We start from the raw sequence: 14,104 nt of genomic DNA on the forward strand, positions 1-14,104 counted from the left end.
TTTAATGCAGACAAGTGCTCTTTCTTCGAGCTGGGAGGTGGGGTGGGTAGGTATTTGTGTCGATTTAGGTCTAGAACTTCTAGTCAGTATTTTGGAAAGGGGTCTCCTTACCTCATTTGTTAATGGCTAAATAAGAAGGTCTTTTTCTGCCCCTCACTTCTGTGTTCTTTTCTCAGTCTCTGAGGTTGTGTAACTCGCATTGCTGTGGGGTTGGGAAGTAGCAGGGGGCACTTACAGTTATGACTGGGGCAAAAGCTCTCACTGGATTCCCCGCTGGGTATCCAGTCACTAAGTTTGAATCCTTCCCACCAACCAACCCTAGTGAGTTACTGAGATGCTTGATGGACTGAGATGGAGAATAAGAAAATAAAAATAAACTCCTACCCAAAATAAAAATAAACTCCTACCTTGACAGGGGTCCATGCTTTCACACCCCACATTTGACTGATCCATCACTGACCCTATGAAGTCAGAGCCTTGGGTTAAACCCTAGGGCTGTTGATCCAGATGAAGCAGGGGGTTCATGAGACTCAGAATGGCAGCCAGAGAATGGGTTTCCATACTGAGGAGCCCCACCCCATGCTGGCCATGTGACCTGGGGCAGTTGACTCAGTCCCCTTGAGGCTAGGTTCCTGTCCATCAGAGGAGATCCTGAACTCTGATGCTCTCTGTCAGCTGGAAAAGGCTCCCCAGTGGTCAGGGATTTACGGCTGTGCCTACTGTGGCTCAGTGCTCAGTACTTCAGACTCCACTGAAATGCTGTTCCCTTGAAGGGGCTGAAGGCCCTCCTCTTCCTGGCCTGCGCCACAGCTGCCGCCCTGCACCCGGGGAGGTCCCGGGAGGTCCACACAGGGCAGAGGTGGGCGGGGGTGCCCAGGAGGAGGATCTGCCCGTGCTTGGCTCCCACCCGTGGCCTGAGCCCTTTGCCTCCCAAGCTGATCCTGGAATGTACACCCCTAGCCAAGCACATTCTTTCACCAGGTCACCAGCTCCTGGCCCTCAGGAAGGGATAGCAGCAGCTGGCACTTCCCTTGGCCCTGAATGACACTTGCACAGTCTGGCACTGGGGCTGTTACCTCCAGCCTGGATTAACCGGCTGGCCTTCACGCATAGCTTTGGAAAAGCCCAGTTCTTAACAATCACTCCTGTCAGAGCCTGAGGCAAAGGGCAGAGGGAACCTAGCCCTAAGCAGGAGGATTTGAAATCCTGCCGATTTCCTAGCTCTGGTTCCTTGCTGCACAGTCAGATATCTGTGCTCAGAGGATGGGGGGCTTTGTAAAGGTTATTCTCAAAGCTGGTGCTCTCTGAGCTCTTGGATGTCTGCCGTTCATTCAGTTCAGTCACTGGCTGCACTTTCACTCCATTCAGTTACTCACTTAGGCTCTGGGTGCCTAGCGAGGGTTAGGCATAGAGTATCGTGGGCCCACAAGGGTTACTGATATCGCCATGTCCTGAGGGGAACCTGTGTGCAGGGGGTGAGGTGGGTGTACACAAGGGAGGGGGCATTCTGTATTCTGGGGGCGGCCGGGCTGGGGATGGGAGCAGAGGCGAGCGGCAGGGGTGGTCCGGGGAGCTGCCTGCTCCCAGTGGTCTCCCAGGGGCTGCAAGGCAGAGGTGAGGAGGGGTGGCTGGAAGGGCAGGGCTTTGGTGAAGGGTCTTAGGAGCCGGGGCCAGGAATCACCCGGAGGACCAGGGAGGCTGGGGGACGGTGTCTAAGCTCTGTAACCATGTAGGTGAACTTGTAGACGGGAGCGATTTCCCAAAAGGCAGGGTAATCCAGCTATGATCTATTGCGGGCGAGGGAGGTTGGAAGAAAGCGATGAGGTGGTCGTTTTCCACCCAGGGTTGAGTCGACTTCCCTGAGGTGCTGGGGCTTGAGATCTGAGGTAAGACCAGGTTGGAAGGGGAGCTCCAATCCAGTCCCTGCTTCTACAGATGGGGTGCTGATCCGGACCAGGGAGGCTGGGAAAGGCTTTGGAAATTGTTCTTCCCTGATAAACATGTGTTGTTAAGAATGTGAATTGCTAACCTGAGTTGAGACCTCAGAGAGTCAGACTCCACTTTCTGTTGAGAGAAACTTTCTGGGAGGCCAGACCCCCAGCACTCCCTCGGGCCCTCCAGATAAGGCGGATAAGTCCTGGAGATAGTGGATGGGCCCGGGGCCCGGCCCTCCTGGGACACCCCCACCTCCACGGCTGACCCAGGCTGGAGTCTGGACGGCCCAGTTAGGGCCCCAGCAGGTGAGAAGGCCGCCAGCGGCAAGCCTGGAGCTCCCCGTCCACCTCGTCACCTCGGGACAGCAACTTGGACGGTGCAGGGAAGGGAGAGCAACCCCACCAGCCTGAGAGAGATGGAGCTCTCCTGAAGCCGCCCAGAAAACCCATCACTTCTAAAGTGTCACCTTAGGCATCAAATCTTCAGACATTTCTGGCCTCCAGCCCCTCACCCCACTGACCTTCTGAGTCATCTGTCAGATATTTCCTTTTCAGAGGAGGTAGATGGCTGGGAGGTTTTGCATGAAAAAAAACCATAGAAGTCTCAGGATCCAGGAGCATCTTGTCTGGCCAAACTAGGAACTGGGACTGGGGCATTAGGGTCTTTCCATACACTTGCTCGGCCCATGTGCTGAGCATGTGAAGTAAGCAGGGAAGACCTCAGTTCATTTCAGTTACTCAGTCGTGTCCGACTCTTTGCAACCCCATGGACTGTAGCACACCAGGCCTTCCTGTCCATCACCAATTCCTGGAGCTTGCTCAAACTCACGTCTATCGAGTCAGTGATGCCATCCAACCACCTCATCCTCTGTCGTCCACTTCTCTTGCCTTCAATCTTTCCCAGAATCAGGATCTTTTCTAACCAGTCAGCCGTTTGGCTACATCAAATAGCCAAAGTATTGGAGTTTCAGCTTCAGCATCAGTTCCTCCAGTGAATATTCAGTCTTGATTTCCTTTGGGATGGACTGGCTGGATCTCCTTGCAGTCCAAGGGACTCTCAAGAGTCTTCTTCAACACCACAGTTCAGAAGCATCAATTCTTCGAAGCTCAGCTTTATGGTTCAACTCTCACATCCATACATGACCACTGGAAAAACCATACCTCTTACTATGTGGACTTCTGTCGGCAAAGTAATGTCTCTGCTTTTTAATATGCTGTCTAGGTTGGTCATAGATTTTCTTTCAAGTAGCAAGCATCTTTTAATTTCATAGCTCCAGTCACCATCTGCAATGATTTTGGAGCCCCCAAAAATAAAGTTGGTCACTGTTTCCATTGTTTCTCCATCTATTTGCCGTGAAGTGATGGCACTGATTTAGGAAGAGGCAAGGAGACTCCCCCTCCCCGCCGGATTCCGGACCTCTACAACTGTGGGACGGTACATTTCTGTTGTTTTTGAAGCTGCCAGTCTGCTGTGTTTTGTTATGGCAGCCCTGGGAAACTCATCTGCCTGACCTGTCTGCGTGCTTTTATGAGCCGCCTCTTCAGCTCCTGCCTGTGCTCCGCCTCTTGCCTTTGCTTCTGCAGTTGTTTAATTCCAACAAGAAGCGCCTGCCCACGCAACTCTTTGATCTCACCAAGCAGATTTCTCCAGCTCTCTGGAGTTGGAGGCCTTTGACCTGAGCACTGGTCCTGCTCTGCAGACACTGGGAGTGGGGGTGGGGATGGGGATGCCATCTCTTCCTGCAGTGGGGGCGGAGGTCTACACGCCCCTCCACCCCCAAGCTAAAATTGAATCTCCTTCCCGTCACTTGTTAGCTGTTCATCGCTTGTTAGCTGTGCCGCTAGATTTAGTCACAGGGCTGCTGGTTTAGTCTCTTCTACAAGATGGAGGTTGGAAAAGGCCAACGGTACCCCATCTCCTGTGAGGGTCTCTATGGGCCAGAAAGCTCAATCAAACGCAGGAGATCATCAGAAAGAAATTCTGGGGCAGAAGCAGCAACGGAAAGGAGGGACTTGTCTACGCCCTGTGGTCCCAAACCCTCCTGCCACTCTGCACAGCAGGCAGACTTCCCTCCAGAGGAGGCCTGAAGGGTTTGGCCCACATGTTTTTCTGAGGATTCCAACACCAACTGGGCTTCATTCTTTTTTTAAAAAAAATTGTTACTATTGTCAAGCGAGTGTATGCTCCTCAGTTCTGTCTCGTCACAACAGAGATTTGGAGTGATGGACATTAAAGCCCTCGGCGTGTCACAGCTCTTGGGTCTTGGACAGACCGTGTTACAGCTCTCAGGTCTCGAAAGGACCATGTTATAGCTCTTAGACAAATCAGTGTTACAGCTCAATTTTATTTAGAAGATAGCAGGAAAATTCATCTTCAAGGCGTGAGGGCATGTCGACCCAAAAACAGGAGAAGAGCGCCCTGCGGGGGTGGCCCTTTGCTTCTCTTTTTATATGTTTCCCTTCCCCCTGGGCCTGCCCTATACAAAATGGGCTTAGTCAGGAGTGCTGTTCTACCTGAAGTGCTCACTCCGGTCCTCGGACCTTCCTTTGACCTTCCTCTGTTCTATCTTCGTGGGCTTTTCTCTTCCTTGTCTTTTGGACTCCTTTTCCCTATTCTAACTACCTAACATTATTATTATTCACATTTCACCGTGCTGTGTGTTCATGGCTGTGCACAGACTCTCTCCAGTTGCTGTGAGCAGCACGGGCTCTGAGCTGCGTGGGCTTCAGTGGTGGTGGCTTGCAGGCTTGGCTGCTCTTGGCATGTGGAATCTTTCCAGACCAGGGATTGAACCTGTGTCCCTGTGTTGGCAGGCAGATTCTTTACCACCGGGCCACCAGGGAAATCCACTGGGGTCCTTTGTGATCGTAGATATGCCCTGGTAATTTTACTTCATTTTTCTCCGGAGAAGCTCCCATGATGCTTCTCCAGTCAAAATCCTTAATTTGCCCCCAGTGTCCCATGTGGATCAAGCCCAGAGTCCTTCGCAAGGCACGCAAGGCACGCAAGGCCCCTAGACCGGCACTGCCTGCATCTCCCTGGATTCTCTATGTGTGCGCTGTCCCCCAGTGGCTTGAGAACACTTCTGTCCCTCCCCCAGCAACAGAAAATACTCATTCCTCAGGAAACCAAGCCTTTACCTTTTCAGGCTTGCCATTTTGAACCCCTTACATTGTGCAGTGCTGCTGACTGTCTTCCTTTTTCTACGTGCTATTCCATTTGAGGCAATGCAGTGCTGTGGTCACAGCTTTTGGAGTCAGACTTGGTTCAGTCACTTACTAGCTTGTGCTCTTGGACGAGTTATATAACCTCTTGGAGCCTTAGCTGTCTCAAATGCAAAATACCGGCTACTCCAGGGTTAACCTGAGGACGGAAGCACCGGGTGAGATGGCATGTCCTTGCTGTTGTTTTACAGGCTGGGAAGTGGAGACAAGAAAGCGGAGGGGCCCCGAGAGGTATGGGGATGAGAAGGTCTCCGGCGGGGAGCGGGTGAGGCCTGGTGCCAGGCCACTGGACCCGACGCTGAGCACTCTCTACAGCTCCACGGGGCACAGCTGCGACGCGTGCTCCTGACACCCCCTATTTCCCTCGCTCCTCAGTGAGCTCCCCCAGTCCTCCCAGCATGGACTCCAACAGGTGAGTCCTAGCAGACGCCAGCTTGAGTCCAACGGCCCTCACATTCCAGCGGTCAGTCCCCTATTCTCATGATGGGAAGAACCTTTGGGGCAGGCTGTACCCCCAAGGAACCCCGACTATTTGAAATGCCTCAGTCCAATCCACACGTCTGGTGCCATTTGGGGTGCTTGGAAAGCCCCCTACACACAGGCTAGGCTTCTTATCAGAAAGGGTGGACAGGCCCCAGTTGTAAATACCTTTCCTAGGGAGGGGTGAGAGGGAAGGAGGCAGGGCAGAGCCAGGAGGCAGCCAGGGCTGGGTTTGGCAATGCTCCCCACAACGTACCATCCATTCCTCCCAGTGTTGGCTTCCACGGCCCCCTTTCCTAGCAGTCTCTTCAGAGGGCGAAACTAAAATGGGGCGGGGGTTTGGATGCAGTGGGGAAGGCCTCCTGCAGTCTGCTCACCAGGGGGCACCCGCTGCCAGGCAATGCCAGAGTGGGAGGAACAGCTCGGTCAGCAGGTGGCAGTGTCCTTCCAGGGCCCAGTGAAGAAGGGCAGGTGCCCAGAGAAAGGGAAGAAAAACCCATCCTGTCCGGAACCTGGTTCCTCTTGTCTCTGAAGGTTTGGTGGAGGGGTTACCTCCTCCAGGAGGCTCCCCCTGGCCCCTCGGACAGGTGTTCCTGCCTCAAGAGACATAACGATACCCTTGTGTAGTGAGTGCTATCTGACCCCCACAGCTCCTCCAGGGCAGGTATTTTTTTCGTCTTTGTAGTCCTGGTGTTAGCACAGCTTTTAAAAACAACGTGGAATCAGGAAGAGGCACTGTACCAGCTAAAAGGAGGCTCATCCTCTACGTTTTCACATCAGTGAGCCGTTCTCTTTCTGCTCTGGGCAAAACAGAAATGAGCATGCTGCTGCTGCTGCTGCTAAGTCGCTTCAGTCGTGTCTGACTCTGTGCGACCCCATAGAAATGAGCATGAGCTGAGCGAAATGAGGCTAGGCTTGACAAAGGTCAGGTCGAGAGTGACCTGACAAAGAGCTCAGCTAACGAGCGCAACCTTTTCCCAGCACACCCGTGGCACGTCAGCACTCCAGAGACCGAAAGCATGCTGTTTTCCTAGGAGTGAGGCGACTGATCGGCGCGAGGTGGTTGGAAGGAGGAACCTTCCCAGAGTGGCCAAGAACGAGTGGCCCCTCAGGGTCCCGTGTGGCCTGAGAACGTCAGAGGCACTGCTTTATGGGGTCCCCTCCACGTATCCAGACCCCGTCCACCCAACCCCTGCATGAGGGTGCCACGGAAGATAGGAATATAGGTTTTAATCATTGTGCTGCTGCTGTTAACCAGAGTGCAATGAATCCACCCTTCATGGATGTGGATGCCACAGTGTAAATGAGCAAATTTCACACAGCCCATCGGTGACAAAGGGCCAGGCCTCTGGAGGGGAGGGGTGCCCGCAGGAGAAACGGGGTGAGGAGAAGGGTAGGGAGCAGACCCTGGGCTGGCAGTTTGCCCCTTCCACGTCGTTACATTCCCACCAGGACCCCAAGCAGGACCGGTCCTTTCCGGCCAGGGTGGCCAACCTGGGCCAGCCCCCGTGAACCCGACTTCCCTCCCAAGCCAGCCGCCTCCAGCCCCAGGGCCATTCTTGCTGAGCAGATGAGGTTTGGGGCAGGCCCACGGCCGGCCACCAGCAGGGAAGAGATGGAGCCCAAGGGAGGCAGGAGGGCTTTGAGACAGCCCTTGTCTGTTCTTCATCCCAGGAGACCCTCGGACGGGTGCAGAGCCAGGGAGAGGACAGCAGTGAGCAGCCATCCCCTGGGTCAGAACCCAGGAGATGGCAAAGGTGAGCCCACAGCAGGCAGGTGGCAGACGCTCCCGTAACTTTCTCTGCCTGAGCATAAGTGAGGACTCCCCACCCTGGTCACCTCGGCTCCAGTGGGGAGGAGGTGTGGCTGCGTCCCAGACACGTCTTCCAGTTTCCTCGGGTTGGTAGGGATTGGAGGTGGAGAGATCACTTAGAGCCCCGGGGCCTGACCCCACTGGCTGCGGACAGGAGCCGGTACCCAGGCAAGTGGTCCCAACTCTTGTTCAGAGCGGGTGGTCCAGTCTGGGACGCTGTGGCCGGGCCCAGAGACAGCTAGGAGTCTGAGACACACAGGGCCTCCACCGCGTCGCTCAGACCCTGGTTGACGCCGCCCACGGCCAGCAGGCAGTTCCTGAGGACGAGGCTGGAGCAAGCGCAGCGGGGCGTGGGCATGGCGGGGAGGGCCTCCCAGCGGCTCTTCCCCGGGTGGAACGCCTCGGCCGTCTCCAGGACCGTGGGCTGGTTCCCTGAAAGTGCGAGGGGCCAGGTCTCACCAAGCATCCAGCCACCAGCCCGCCCGGGGGAAGGGCCCACCTCCACCCTCCCTCTGGAACCACAGGCAGAAGGTGACCCACTGCCTGCCCTCCCTCCCTCCGCTCCGGGGGAGGTGACCCACCTCCCGCCTCCCTCGGGAACCTCAGGCAGAAGCCCAGCACCCTGGACTCCCTGAGCCTCAGGCTTTCCCCACCCTCTGTCAAACAGTCACTCTGCCCTTCCTGCCTTCTCAGTCCTTCCATCCCCTCAAGATGCAAGACGCAGTTTTCTTCCCCCACTGCCTGTTTTACTACACGTTTCTAGACACTACTGCCTCTCTCCTGCCCATGAGGAAGAAAGCTGCTCACACGGTCTAGCTCACGTCAAGTTCCTTTCCTGCATGGTAAAGTCGGGGAATCTGTCCACACTGAGTAAACTCTGGGTTCCCAGGAGCCCCACTGCCCACTTATCTCTCCCTAGTTGACGGTGGGACACCACCATCAAAGTTCCCTGATCTCTGGGAGGGCTCATCCAGCAAATCTTGAGTTCATCAGAACAGCTGATTTGATCAGACTGCTTTCCTACTTCCTGATAGAGCTGAGTGTCCAGGGAGAAGATAAAGAGGATCAAGGCCAATCCCTTCAACCTCCAGCCCTCCCTGTACAGGGCCCCGGGGACCTGGGCTCAGCCGGCCTGTCACGTGGTTCTCAGCATGTCCCTTATGCTCTCTGAGCCTCAGTTTCCCCCGTGTAAGAGGACAGAGAGACCACATCTGAGGCCCACCCACGGAGGCAGGACGTCGAGGCTGGGAGAAGAGAGTGCCTTGGAATCAGGTGGTAGGCAGGCGGTGTGCCAGGAGCCAGCACCCTCTTCTGCGCATGCACATCCAGAGTCCACGGAGCACCAGGCCACAGCCTGGAAGCTCTTTCCTTACCAAGCCCTCCAGCCACTATGACCCGACCACTCAGAGAGCCAGCCACAAAGTCTGCCCGCCGCTTCTTGAGGAAGAAGGAACGCTCCATCTTCAGCCATCCCCCTGCAGGCCGTGGGCGATGTCAGGAGAAACACAGAGAGAATGAGATGCTGACCGCCCCTGCCAAATACGCCCGAGTGCCAAACCGCTCTCATCCTGAGTGGCACCTTGATTCCATCTACCCTGTATGCTCAGGGCGTGTACAACGCCTCCTGCCGTGCGAAATGGCACTCAACCGACCCTCTCCATGCCTGTTGCAGGCCAAGGAACCATCAGCTCTTATCAGGAATCACCTTGCCCCACCTCCGTTTTCACGGACTTTAAGCTGGAAAGGCGGAGAGTGTCCCAGTCAGTATGCTCTGTTTCAAAGCCCTCCCTCATCTGGCCCTGGCTGGATGTTGTAAGAAGGAACAACAGCTGGGAAAGGCTTTGATAAAAACAGCCAGCCAATCAGAGGGAGCCCTGGACAGATGAAAGAATTTGATCCCAAGAGTAGCCCTGAATGGAGAGGAGCATTCAGACTTCTGAAAGGTTCACGCCGCTGGGTAAACGGGCCGGGGCAGATGGGTGGGATGGGTGTAAGGTGGGAGGAGGGCAGAAGGGAGGTGGGTAGCTAGGGCCTGGTGTCCAGCTTACCTTGCTCCATGTCGAACACATCCATCGTCCGGAGGAACTTGGGCTGCCGGTAGAGCCGGCCCTGCCGCAGGCCCCCCAGGCTATACAAGCGGTCGTCCAGGGTCACAAAGCTGGAGAAGGCCCGCTTGCAGGGGATGTTGGGGAACTTGGTCCAGGAGCGAGTCTCAATGTCAAAGACCTCGAAGGCGTTGACCGCATACTTGGACTGCCGTCCTCCTGGAGGCCAGGGCAGGGCACATGTTGGGCAGGAGAGTAAGCCCCTGGGGACTGGGGCTGGGTTCCTCCTTCTCACTGTTATTCAATCACATAGGAAGCTCCCTGAGGGTGGGGGGCTGTGTGATTAACCCCCAGTGCCCAGGAGATGCTGGGCACACAAATACTGCTTCTAACAGGAACTGGTCCGGGAGGGAAGGAGAGATGGACATGGGCCAGACAGCACATCTATGTCCTTACCCAGCACATAGATCTTGGAGCCTCGGAGGAAGGAGGTGGCGGCGTATCTCGGGGTGGGCATGTGTGCCAGAGACACCCACATGTCCTTGAGCATGTCATAGTGTTGGAGATGATTGTGTGGACGGAGGTCCAGGCCCATCCCGCCTGCTGCGTACACGCGGTAATCTAGGAGAAAGGGCACACAGCAGACACCGTGAGACAGGCCCGTGCACTCAGCCGCTACCTTGGCCAGGCTCTGTCAACCCCTTGAATCCCAGCACTGAAGCCCGGCCACGTTCCCAACCACTGCTCTGCCAGAGAATGGGTTGGTGGCACCATTAAAAGCTCCTGCCACACTCAAGCCTGGGTCTTCTTGAAGCCACGTCAGGCCTACGTGCCTTACCTTCCTTGGTGCCTGGCCCTTGGTTAAGCCCAAGATGCCAAGCCATGCCCAGAAGTAGACTGCGGTGGAGTCCAGGCCTGGACAACCCTTTGAAGGTCTTGTCCCCGCCATTCTCCTTCCAGGGCAGCCAGAGAGATGCCAAAGAGGGACAGTATTCCCCTGACGCCCTCCAGGAGCAGCCTGATGCCATGCACTCCCAGACCGGAACTCGAGACCTAGAGGGAGCCTCTGGAGATGAGGTCAGCCCTGCTGCCACTGGCCTTGTGGGACACTGGCCCGCTGCTGTCCTTTTCTTTCTCTGGATAGGGGAAGGCCATCCTCCTGGACACACAGGAAAGCTTGTGGGCTCCAGGAGCCAGCTTGCACTGAATGGGATAGGGCTGGGGGTGAAAGAGGGAGAGGCTTTGGACGAAAGAAGCTCTGAGCAGGCAGCGAGCTGGGCGCTCTGAGGAAAGGAGAGCTTCTCTACTCCTTGTGGCCGCAGGTGACACAGCACACCTGGAGGCCGTGCAGCCTCCAGGCTCCCCTCACCCCAGGACCTCAGGCAGCCCTCTCAAGACACAGCCCGACCCCCAGGGCCCTCTTCTCCCAGGGACCCATCCCTGCTCGGGGGATGTCTACTAGAGGCCAGTCCTCACCACTTCTGGCTCTAAGAGGCTTTTATTTTTCAAGAGAATTACAGGAATGAGTACTTCTTTCTACTTTCCAATCTTACTAAAGAGAGAAACAAAGAAATCCAAACCCTACACTGTGGCTAGGAGATGGGGCTTGCTAAAGAGACACTCACCTTACGCACACTCTGCGTCTCCCATTCCTCTTCTCACCTATACCTCTGAAGCTGGGAAGCTGCCCCTCCACTCCACACTACCAATCCTGCGTCCGATTCTTACTCATGCTTTCAGAATCACCTTGGTGTCCCTGACTGCAAGGCTGGGCTGAAGGTGGTGGCTCCTGTGGCCATCACCCTGCTTCCCACACTGTTACTGGGATAACCTTTGTATGTTTCTTTCAATAGATTGTTAGATCCTGAAAATTTGTTAATTTGTGGCCCTGGAATATGGTATAAAGCCTGGCACACGAGCATGTACATTTTTAGTAAACTAACTGCTGAGCCCATTCAGCGCCATAGTTAAAAGAGCACAGACTGGACCATCACCTTCAGGCTGTTACTTGGGCGAGTTACTCAACTTCTCTGGGCCCCACATTGCTTCTCTGTAAAATGAGGACAGTGGTACTACTTCCCTCATCTGACAAGTTCTGAGGGTCAAAGGGGTTAATACCTATTAAGCACCTATGGTAAGGACTCAATAAATGTTAGTTCTTAACTGTTCAGCACCACTTCTTGAGGCCTGGGGATAAAGGGCTCCCCTTTCCCTCTCCATTTCCCCATGGACCTCCAGGCCTTGCATCTTTCTTACTGGGAGTTCAGGAGGCGCTGTTGGCTACTCTGCCCTGAGGGCTTCTTGAGTTTCTCTGTCTGATCTTCACTGGTAAGACCTGGGCTCCTAAAGGCAGGGATCAGATCTTCTGCATCTTTCCTTCCCACCTGGGACCTAGAACTGTGCCAGGAACAGGGCAGGTGCTCAAGAAATACTGATTTCTGACCTACAGTAGACCTGACAGGGAGCTGAAATAATTTTGCAAGAGGAGGAGGTAAGGCTGCAAACCTCTAAGCCTGTCTGATCTGCATTTGGGGTTTTCTAACTCCTACTGGGCCATTTCCCATAAAACTGTGTTTTAGAAAAACAGTTTCCAGGGCCCATTCTCTGCTCTGGGCTATACCAGGCCAGAAAAGAAAGACAGGATGGGCTTGGAGAAACTGAGATAAGAAGCATAAAGCTATGTAGTGAGCACACACATGCCCTGAGAACCTAGTGAACCTGGGCAAGAAGCCGCAGGAGCATGAACCTCAGGAACGTTCTGGTCTCCACTCATCAGTACCTCTGAGATTAGGAGGCAGACTGTAGGGAGAAGGTCCTGGAATCAGGTCCCAAGACCCTCCCTGTGGGGCCTGGGTTGGTATGAAGATGGCATGAACAGGCCCAGGACCCCAAATATGTGTCTGGAGGTGGTGGCACCTGCAAGGCAGATTTCAAGGGATTTGCTACTGTGGGTGGGAGGCCCAACCATTCTGCTGAATGAAGGTATCCACAGGGATATGGACAGAGTGCCCTTTGGCTCTCCCCTCAGGCAGGCTTGCCCACCTTGCTGGGAGGAGGCTGCTGGGATGGAGTGGAGCTCTGGTATCATGTGGATTTACTACACACTTCACTTGTCTGAGCCGCAATTTTCCCACCTATGAAACCAGGCCAGAGGGTCTTTAGTTTCAGTGCCCATGTAATGTGACAGTGGCCTGCAGTCCAGGGCTGGCTTCCACCCCTTTTCCGGGGCCTCCCACCCTTCCTCCGCCCGCCCTCAGCCCTGGCCCCACTCGCCTTTGGCGGTGACCGAAATGCCCATGGCGGCCTCGCGCAGCGCGCTCCTCTTCTTCCACTTGCCCTCGTCGATGTTGTACATCTCCACGACCTTCAGGGGCAGCTGACTGGCGCCCACACCCCCGATCACCATGATCCGCTTCCCCAGGGCGGTGACGGCCACGCCGGCCCGGGCCGTGGGTAGCGGGGGCAGGGCGGTCCACTGGTCGGCCTCGGGGGAGTAGACCTCGAAGCAGTCCATGGGGACGCCGTTGTCGTCACAGCCCCCGATGGCATAGACCTGTCCCCCGGTTTCCAGCAGGGAGCAGTACACCCGGCGGCTCGGCAGCGGTGCCAGGCGCTTCCACTGGAAGTCCTTGACGGTGGGCACCTCCATGGCAGCCCCGGGGGCCCCGCCCGCCGCGCCCCCGCGGAGCGCGGAGCGAGCCCGGGGTCGGTCAGCTACTCCGCGCCGCCCCTCGCCGTCTCCATCTCGCTGGGGTCCGCCGCCGCCCGCCCCCCGGCTAGGGCCCCGACGCCGGCCAGCGCTTCTCGGTCCCTCAAGACTCGGCGGCCCGGCGACGTCTGCGCTCGGCCCCGCGGGATGAGCCGGACGAATCAAGGGCGGCGGGGTCCCCGCGCGCCGCCTCCTGGCCTCCCAGCCCCCCGCCCCGGACAACTTTCAAGGGAAGACGCGGCGGGGTCTCCCCGGCACCGCTCTGTCCCCCGCGGGTCCGAGACCCTGGGGCCGCGCGGAAGACCGGGAGGGCCCCTGCGCGCTGGGCGCCGGGCGGCCTGCGGGCGAAGCGAGGAGCTGACACCTCCGGGCGCCGCCGCCCGTCCCCCGCGGCTCTCCCCGCCCGCCGACTCCCGCCCCCGCCCCGCGCGGCTCACACAGCCAGGCCGGAGGGTGCGGCGGGCGGCGGGGCGCGGAAAGCACATTACGCGAGAGCGGCGCGGGGCGCAGGGGAGGGGGCGCGCCGTCCTGCCCAGCGCGCGCCGCCGTCACCCAGGCGGATGCGGAGAACAAGTGAGCAGCCGGAGGAGAAGCCGAGCCGCCGCCGGGGGTGGGGCGGCCCCGCGCACAGCCTCCCTACGGCCGCCACACCTGTGCGGGAAGCCGCGTGCGCCCCGCGGCCGCTTTACATAAGCCTCGGTGCTACGGCCGCGGGGGAGGGAAAGGGCCCGGCGGGAGGCGCGCACCCCCTTGCCTACTGTTCGGGTAAAGCGGGGCCCTAGAGCCAAGTATCCGGATGACGGGCCGGGACTCGCTCCAGGGCGGGGTGGGCGGTTTGTGAGTGTTTGTTTTGGGTGAGGAGGCAGAGAGTCCAATTACCCAGTTTATCTACAATACA

The 14,104-nt window shown here is 56.9% G+C and overlaps 1 protein-coding gene across 1 annotated transcript; it reads right to left on the reverse strand.

The window, feature by feature from the left end:
- Positions 1-6,854: 6,854 nt before the first annotated feature.
- On the reverse strand, positions 6,855-13,146 carry KLHDC8A (kelch domain containing 8A). The gene is made up of 5 exons (XM_027564279.1): positions 12,771-13,146; positions 9,954-10,118; positions 9,501-9,716; positions 8,826-8,927; positions 6,855-7,884 (listed from the first exon to the last, which is right to left on the reverse strand). Exons 1-5 carry the CDS (start codon positions 13,144-13,146, stop codon positions 7,691-7,693), a joined length of 1,053 nt encoding a protein of 350 aa, XP_027420080.1. The 3' UTR covers positions 6,855-7,690.
- Positions 13,147-14,104: the final 958 nt, after the last annotated feature.

Source organism: Bos indicus x Bos taurus, chromosome 16 (assembly GCF_003369695.1).
Source record: "Bos indicus x Bos taurus breed Angus x Brahman F1 hybrid chromosome 16, Bos_hybrid_MaternalHap_v2.0, whole genome shotgun sequence".
Lineage (NCBI taxonomy): Eukaryota > Metazoa > Chordata > Mammalia > Artiodactyla > Bovidae > Bos > Bos indicus x Bos taurus.